General features: G+C 33.8%; 1 protein-coding gene across 1 annotated transcript; it reads left to right on the top strand.

The window, feature by feature from the left end:
- Positions 1–834: 834 nt before the first annotated feature.
- On the top strand, positions 835–6,762 carry LOC142629350 (uncharacterized). Its single transcript, XM_075803322.1, has 5 exons — positions 835–1,069; positions 2,528–4,073; positions 5,158–5,268; positions 5,499–5,648; positions 6,291–6,762. The coding sequence occupies exons 2-5, from the start codon at positions 2,538–2,540 to the stop codon at positions 6,420–6,422; spliced, it is 1,929 nt and encodes a 642-aa protein (XP_075659437.1). The 5' UTR covers positions 835–1,069; positions 2,528–2,537; the 3' UTR covers positions 6,423–6,762.
- Positions 6,763–7,775: the final 1,013 nt, after the last annotated feature.

Below are 7,775 nucleotides of genomic sequence, written 5' to 3'. Positions count from 1 at the left end.
ACAATTCTTTTTTATAATTAATTACTATCTTTATTTTAAAATCAAATAAAATTAGTAAATAATATATTTTTAATTTTAAAAAATAAAATAAAGAGTATATTAGTGAAGTATTAAAAGGATTATGTTTGTTTTTAGCTTAGTGTAAAATAATACTACATTTTGAATGCTTGGAAGTGCTTAAAAATTCCCAATGACAAGAGCAATTGGGATGACCAAAGTATTGATGGACAATATTGGTAGTATTTGTAGTGAGAAGGTGATAAATTATAAAACCAAGGGTTTTTCATGAATCACTTTACAATTTTCCACCATTTTGGTATAATTTTTCATTAATGATGGAAAATGTTAACTAACCAAAATTTTAAATTGCACCAAATATATATATATAAAAGAGAGAAATATTTATGTTAAAAAAAAGTATGAACCATTTATTATAGAGTGAATCTATTTTTTGAGAAAAAAAATTATTAAATTTTTTAGTGTTCATTAAAATATTATACCTTTATTATTATAAAACATTTAAGGTGTGTCTGGATGCTGTTAATTTGTTGAAAATTTATTGCTAAAAACAGTTTAACAAAATATTTTTTATACAACAAAAACACTATTCACAGGTTTTGTGCAACTTGATTAGTCCATAAACAGTACCATGAGACCAGTCAAATGCAAATGTAAACGCTTAAGAAGTCGCACACTTAGTTCCAAAAAAAAAAAAAAAAAAAAAATTTAGTAGTAAAAAAAAAAAAAAGAGTAAAAAAACAAAATTGTGGGTGAGAAAATAGATTCTCTTTCTCTGTCTGTCTAGGTTTCCGGTTTCCCTTTTGGATTTTTGGTACCAAACTGAAAAACTACCGAATTTTTTTTCAATTTTCAAAACCCTCCAATTCCCCATCTCACACTCACAAACACATACACGCCACTTGCCTTGTTACCTCCTCTCTCTTTCTCTTCTCTCTCTAAAAAGGCTATCTCTCTCTCTCTCTCTCTCTCTCTTTGTGTAACCAAATTCGAGGAGCGAGGGTTGGTTTTTTTCTTTCTTCTTTCTCATAATCTAAATTATCTTCAAGAGGTAAGCTTCAATTCACTTCTTACAAATTTGGGATTTTTTTTTGTTGTTGTTGTTGTTGCTTGCTTATTGCTTTTGTATTCAATTTTTGTGCTTTATTCGGAATTGCTGCAAAAAATTATTAGGGTTTCGATTGTCTCTGAGAAATTCGCAAAGCTTTCAATTTTCGTTTGTTTGTTTCAATTGGAATGTCAGTTTTAGGGTTTTAGATTAAGGTATGTACCAAGCTTTGAAGCTGAAAATCAATAGCTTTTGCAGTTTTTTTTTTTTAGAATTCAATTATGGACATAAAGATGCTTTTTTTTTTTTTTTTGGGATTTAATATCAGAGTTAAGGTGTTCATTTCTTTTTCTTTTTTGGGAAAAAAGTATATTTTGTGGAAAGTGTTAAGAATATTCATGTGGGTCTTAGTTGTAATGCTGTTCTTTGTTCTTAGTCTAGTTTTTGTTTGATTATGGCATATATTGTTGAGTCTTTTGTATTGTTCTGCTTGCTTTTTCACCTGATATTGTGGAAATCCACTATGGTTTAGGCAATGAGTTGTCCGCACGAGTTGTAGATGAATATTGTGTGTCTATTTTCGCATCCAGATTTGTTGGGCCTTATGCGTGCGCATGCACACGTGCACTTAGACTAGATTTAAATTATGCATAGTGTAATTGATGTAGCCTTGACACAAAACCAGTAGCTAGCAACAGTAGCTAAGCCAGCAACCCTAGTCCTCTGGTAACTAATTAGTTAGTTAGTTAGATGATTATTTAAGCATTGGCCAATAAGATTTAGACACTTTTCAATCATCTAGAAGGCTGCCAATGCCAAACAATTAATATAAGTTCCAGATTGTAGTTACTTTGCAATCAGTTTTGATATATGACTGAAAATGAGCCTTGAGAGCTTTTCTTTGAGAACTTTGTGTTCTCTGCAGAGGTGTCTAACCGCCTATCAATTTGTTCTAAGCAACTATTATCCCATTGAGTTCTAAATCATATCACAGCCCATCATATTTCCCTGAATCGGTAACTCTTTGTTAATGTTACATCACATCAATAACTATAGATTGGAGTAGTATTTAGGTAATACCATAAATGGATTGTGCATTCTCTTTGGATTTATGATGCACAACATTTCATATTAATTGACACAACATTTCATATTAATTGAATGTCATTTACTATCCAATCTGTATACTTATTTATTTATTTTAAATGTTATGTGAATATGTTATAGATGAGATATTTCTTAATCTCTCATTTGATATTTTGTAAGCATAAATGGTATGGGTAGACAACATAATCCAATGGTGGTTTTGTGAAAGTGATCATCAATGAAAAATTTTAAAATTGACAAACAGATTTCAGGTGCAAACCTAAATTCATATATGTATAGATTATGGACATGATGTTTGTTGGTTGTGGAGTAATGATATCTTTAATACTCATACCCTGCATATATTTTTTCCAGGAAAAAATAAATGAGTGGAAAAGGAGTATTAAGAGGTCATTCTCAAGCCGAAACTTCTTATGGGAAGAAAAGATCTAAAAGTGGCGAGACTAAAGGAAATCTTGATGATGATGATGATGATGTTGTTCTCATTGATGTTGACAGTGACTTATCTAGTAATGTTATTATCATTGATGTTCCCAAGCATGTACGGCAAAGTTTAAAATGTTCCAGTGCAAATAGAAAAGGTGCAAAATTTCCACATCAGGGTGTTATCAGCATTGATGATGATGAAAGTGATGTTATGGACCGTCCTGGGATTGGTGAAAAAGGTTGTGGGGAGTTGGATAGTGATGCCACCTCAAGCAAGAGATCTTTTCCTTCTTCTAATCGTATGCAGAACTCTGTAGATGTAGATGGCGATGAATGTTGCTTTGTCCATGAAAAAAGATCTTCATTCAAGTTGTCAAAGTGCAACCAAGCGTACTCAGGGAAAGCTCCCAGTAGAAATTGTTATGGCTTAGGATCTGAGTCTGAGAGTGCTTCATCTGATAGTGATTGTTCTGAGTGTGAGCTTATGGAAGGTTCTTTCGGAAAGCTTCATGAACAGTGGAAAAAAGCTTCCTTGAAGAGAAAACATGATCGCAACGGTCAATCTGGGTTAGATGATCAGACTAGTTTCTCTGGTTCCCATGCTGGTATCCATACAGATTTTGAAGAAGAAAATAAGACAGAAAAGAAACCAGCGGTCCCTGTTTGTTCAAGTTCGAGCAGCCAAGATCATGAAAAAGAATTTTTATCTGCTTTCTTTGCAAGTGGTGATGGATATGTGGGGGGTACTTCTTTCGATCCTGGGATGGAAAGCCCTTGTATGAAATCTGATCAGAGAGTTCACCAGGCATTTGCAGAAGATCCTCCTTTTAGCTATGAGTGGCAGAGGCCCTATCATTTTAATGGTGGTGGCAGTGGCTTTTGCAATGGAGAACAAAGTCAACAAACACCTCCATCATCAACTGCTCAAGAACAGGATGATACACAATCTAAATATGCAAGGCCCAATCAAAAAGGTGAAATGCGTGCTGATCTTGACAGAGTTGTACCAAGGAGCAAAGTTGATGAGTCTCCTCAGGCACCTTCTAGTTGCAACACTTCTGTTGAAACTCATGTTAATCATGGCAGAACTGTGTCAAACCAGGCTGGTTGCAATGGAGATCAGGTTAATGGTGTTCGCAACGGTCTTTGCAACACCCTTGAAGAATCTTTCTTTTGCAGTTTCCCTTCAGAAGGAAAATCAGAGGTCAGTAACAAAAAAGCATTTTCTGAAGAAAGGGAAAAGGCAGATTCTGAGCAAACATTATTGTCGAACACTCACTGTGATGAAACACAAGTAGTGGAAGGAAATGAGACATATGATTTAAGAAATCCAATAGTTTCTCAAGATGGAGATGTTACTCCTGTGGTTGAAAAAAATATAATTAATGAACGAGAAAAGATGAAGGCAACAGATGAATACAAGCGAGCAATAGAAGAAGAATGGGCATCCAGGCAGCGACAGTTACAAATTCAGGTTTGGCATGTACATTAATATCTGGGGTTGTTGGTTTTCAGTGGTGTCTATTCTCTCCCATGCCATATTTACCTCTTGCAATTGTATTGTCTTATGTACTTGTGTGACTGCAAAATTCTTGTTTTCCCAAGTCAGGCTCACATTTTCTTATTCTGTCAACTGAGTATGCTCTAATGTGTATGAATATATGATTAATTCCAGGAATTCTATACAAAAAGCTCATGCTTAGTAGAAGCACATTGGCAGCTACCTTTTCTTTTCCCCGTATAATACATTTCATACACAGGTCAAATATATTAATTTGCACACTTTATCTGCCTTCACATTATTCTTGACCATCTCACTAACATGTGGCAATGTCAAGTGTATGATTGATGATATCATTTAACGATTTTATAAGATTCGATTATGTAAGTATATTAAGTTGATTAAGAATATGTATAATGGGGCTGTAACTAGTGTGAGAACAAGTGGAGGCATCGTAGAGATGTGTTGCTTAATACTATAGGTTTGCATCAAGGATCAACCTTAAGTGTGTATCTCATTGTAGTAGTGATGGATGAGCTCATTAAATCGATTCAAGAGGAAGCCACATGGTGTATGCCTTTTGGAGGTGACATAGTTTTAGCGTATCAAACTAGACATGTATTTAATGTCAAGTTAGAAATTTGGCTACACACTTTAGAATCTATAGGCTTTTGGTTAAGTAGGATTAAAACAGGCTACATGGAATGTCAGTTTAATAAAAGTAGAAACAAATGTTTGTTAAACAAACATGGTATGTAAGCTTAATAAAAGTAGAAACAAAAATATTCAAAAAATGTCAATTTTTTTTTTATTATCCTCTCCTTTTAAATTTGGTGTGTCAGTATGTCCTTGTTGCATCATATCCATGTTTATGTCCTCTATGCGTCATAGCCTATTGCTATTTTTCCCCATATGCTATGCAGGAATTTGTTGCATATGTTGTATTAATTGTGTAGCAAAGATATAATACACTGAATGTTGACGTGAACGGATGTTGTTAAATGTTCTTAATAAACAATTTTATTATCTGGGTTTAAATATGTTTGGTCTTCTACAGGCAGAAGAGGCACAGAGGTTGCGTAAAAGAAGAAAAGCTGAAAGGCGTTTATTGGACATGCAGAGGAGGCAAAAGCAACGGGTGGAAGAAGTGAGAGAGACTCAAAAGAAGGTTTGAATTCAAAATTAGGATTTGTTATATCGTCATTTTGTGTGGCTATTTTTCCTTAGTCATCTTCGGTTAAGCTCTGCCTCCACTTTTGCATTTTTTTTTTTATTTTGTTTTGCTATATTTTCTGTTTTACATAATTCTCAACTTTAGCAAGACATGACTTACAGTTTCCAAGATTAATCTTAACTAATTATGTTTTTCCCCCATCTGTTAAATGATGTCAAATCCAGGATGAAGAAAATATGAACCTGAAAGAGCAACTTCGAGTTGAAATAAGGAAGGAACTCAATAAATTGGAAATGACTTGTATTGATATGGCCTCATTGCTTCGTGGCTTAGGAATACAAGTTGAAGGTGGTTTGTATCCCATGTCACCAGAGGTTAGTTGCCTACATATACATAATGACATATGCATAAATAGATACATCGAGACATTTATACATATGAAAATACATACAACAGCAATCAAGCCTAAGTCCCAATTTTTTTTTGGGGGTTGTATAGGAATCCTCAACAAACACACATATGAACATGCATAAATATGCCTTAGTTCTCAATTCTTATTAACATGGTGCAAGTGAAGTCTTTCATACAATTTAATGGATTTACACATTTTATGGAGCCTTTTTGTGTGTGTGTGAGGATGGGGGTGGGGGTGGGTAGGTATTAGAAGTGCAATATGTTGCTTCTAGGTGTAGGTGGAGATGAATTGTTGGTAAATTATGACCATATATTGTATGTTGCAAAAGGTAATTGGAGTGTTGGGCTAGATTGATCCTCTTTTAGTACTGTAGGAGTTGTGTGATTTGTTTCTGTTTTTTGTTTTTATAACCATCAGAGGCTAAACCCGCTACATTACTCCAAATAGAGTTCTTTGCATCAGAATTATGTTGGTTTGGTTAAATTCTCATGGTACAAACCCACAGGGAAATTGGCTATGACACACCTCTTATCTATAACCTTTTCCTGTCTAGTTTTTTTATTTTTAATCATTTTCTGATGAAGAGTAATGGTCATTTCAGGTGCATGCAGCTTATAAACGAGCTTTGTTAAGATTTCACCCAGACCGGGCATCAAAAACTGACATTCGCCAGCAGGTTGAAGCTGAAGAAAAATTTAAGCTTATTTCTCGCATGAAGGAAAAATTTTTGTGACTTCATGTTTCTGAATGCTAACGGAAGGGTTTTAAATTCTTTTTTAGAAATTAATCAATGGTAGTTATTGTAGTCTTTTGTGGTGCTTGTGTCTCATAGTTTCTGATTTCATTTATATTGTATCTGATGGCATTTTTTCCCTGAGCCAGCTCTTACCGGGTTATATTTGTAAAGTTCACATTCTCTCTTCTTGGTCAAGGAAATTATTGTTTGAGGGTTGTCTAGCTAAGAACGTTGTTGACACCTCTTGGTGTATATAACTGAAATGTCTAAGATTTAAATCTCTCTTTATATTATTAAAAAAAAAATGTTTGTTTCTCCTTGAGGTTGGAAGTGAAAATGGGTATATTTGGCATATATGTGAACTGTGACATTGTGCAGGTATGGTGACATTTCTGTCTCGCGTGAGTATTTCTCACCCCAAAAAGGAAACGTGGTACTCATGATCCCACTTTGTCTCATCTTGTATCTTGTAAGTGGAATAGACAAATCGGGTGGGTGTGAACTGTTTTCTGGTACTACTAACCTTAATTGTGGTTTGGAAGTAATGGAGTTAGTTTTACTTTTATTTATTTTCATTCTTTGGATTAGAGTTTTGTTAGGGATATAACCAATTTTACCCTATAAACTTTGCAAAATTTATTTATTTTAGATAATTTTGTTATATCAAATGGGGTGGGGGAAGGGGGGGGGGGTGTTGTGGGGATTTGAACTTTGGTTCTTCTCATAAAGGAGCCGTTAATGTTGCTGCGCTGGATGGCTCTTGACTTAGTCCTACAAACTAATGAGTTTTTCATCACAAAAAGGTGATCCAAATATTAGTTTATTATGGTTTTTAAATAGCATGAATTATATTCGTTGTTACATTAATTTGTAAGCTTTTTGAGATTAATTTGTAAGCTTTTTGAGTTAAAATTGGTGGCAGGTTTAGCATTTTCCTTTGAATTGATTTCACTCTTGTTCGTTTGAATTTCTAGGAGGGAGGGAGGAATTTTAATTTACTAATTTTTTGGGATGGTCTGTTGACTCTAACCATAGGTCATTGAGGTGTATTATTTGTTTTTTCTCTAGTTAAATGATAAGAGAATTCCGAAATCCATTAACTCAATCATAATGGGTTGAATCATATACTCTACTAACAAGTAACAAGTTCATGATATGGGTGAAGTATGATAAATAACCACATTGATGCGTAAAATTTTAAGCACAAGACAAGAAAAGTAGCTAAGAAATTTAGTTATATACTATTGAAGTGGTACTATTAACAATAATTGTCATGACAGCATCGAATCGATTTAAAATTTTTCTTTATACTAAAAGGAAAAAAAAAAAAAATCATGTTTAAATTATAAT

The sequence above is a fragment of the Castanea sativa genome, chromosome 3 (assembly GCF_040712315.1).
Source record: "Castanea sativa cultivar Marrone di Chiusa Pesio chromosome 3, ASM4071231v1".
Classification (NCBI taxonomy): Eukaryota; Viridiplantae; Streptophyta; class Magnoliopsida; order Fagales; family Fagaceae; genus Castanea; species Castanea sativa.
This window is presented reverse-complemented; position numbering and strand designations above follow the sequence as displayed.

Coding starts and splice junctions, on each gene's coding strand:
- LOC142629350 (XM_075803322.1), top strand. CDS start 2,538: ATGAGTGGAAAAGGAGTATTAAGAGGTCATTCTCAAGCCGAAACTTCT. Junction 5,269..5,498: donor TGAGAGAGACTCAAAAGAAG/GTTTGAATTCAA, acceptor TGTCAAATCCAG/GATGAAGAAAATATGAACCT. Junction 5,649..6,290: donor TGTATCCCATGTCACCAGAG/GTTAGTTGCCTA, acceptor TGGTCATTTCAG/GTGCATGCAGCTTATAAACG.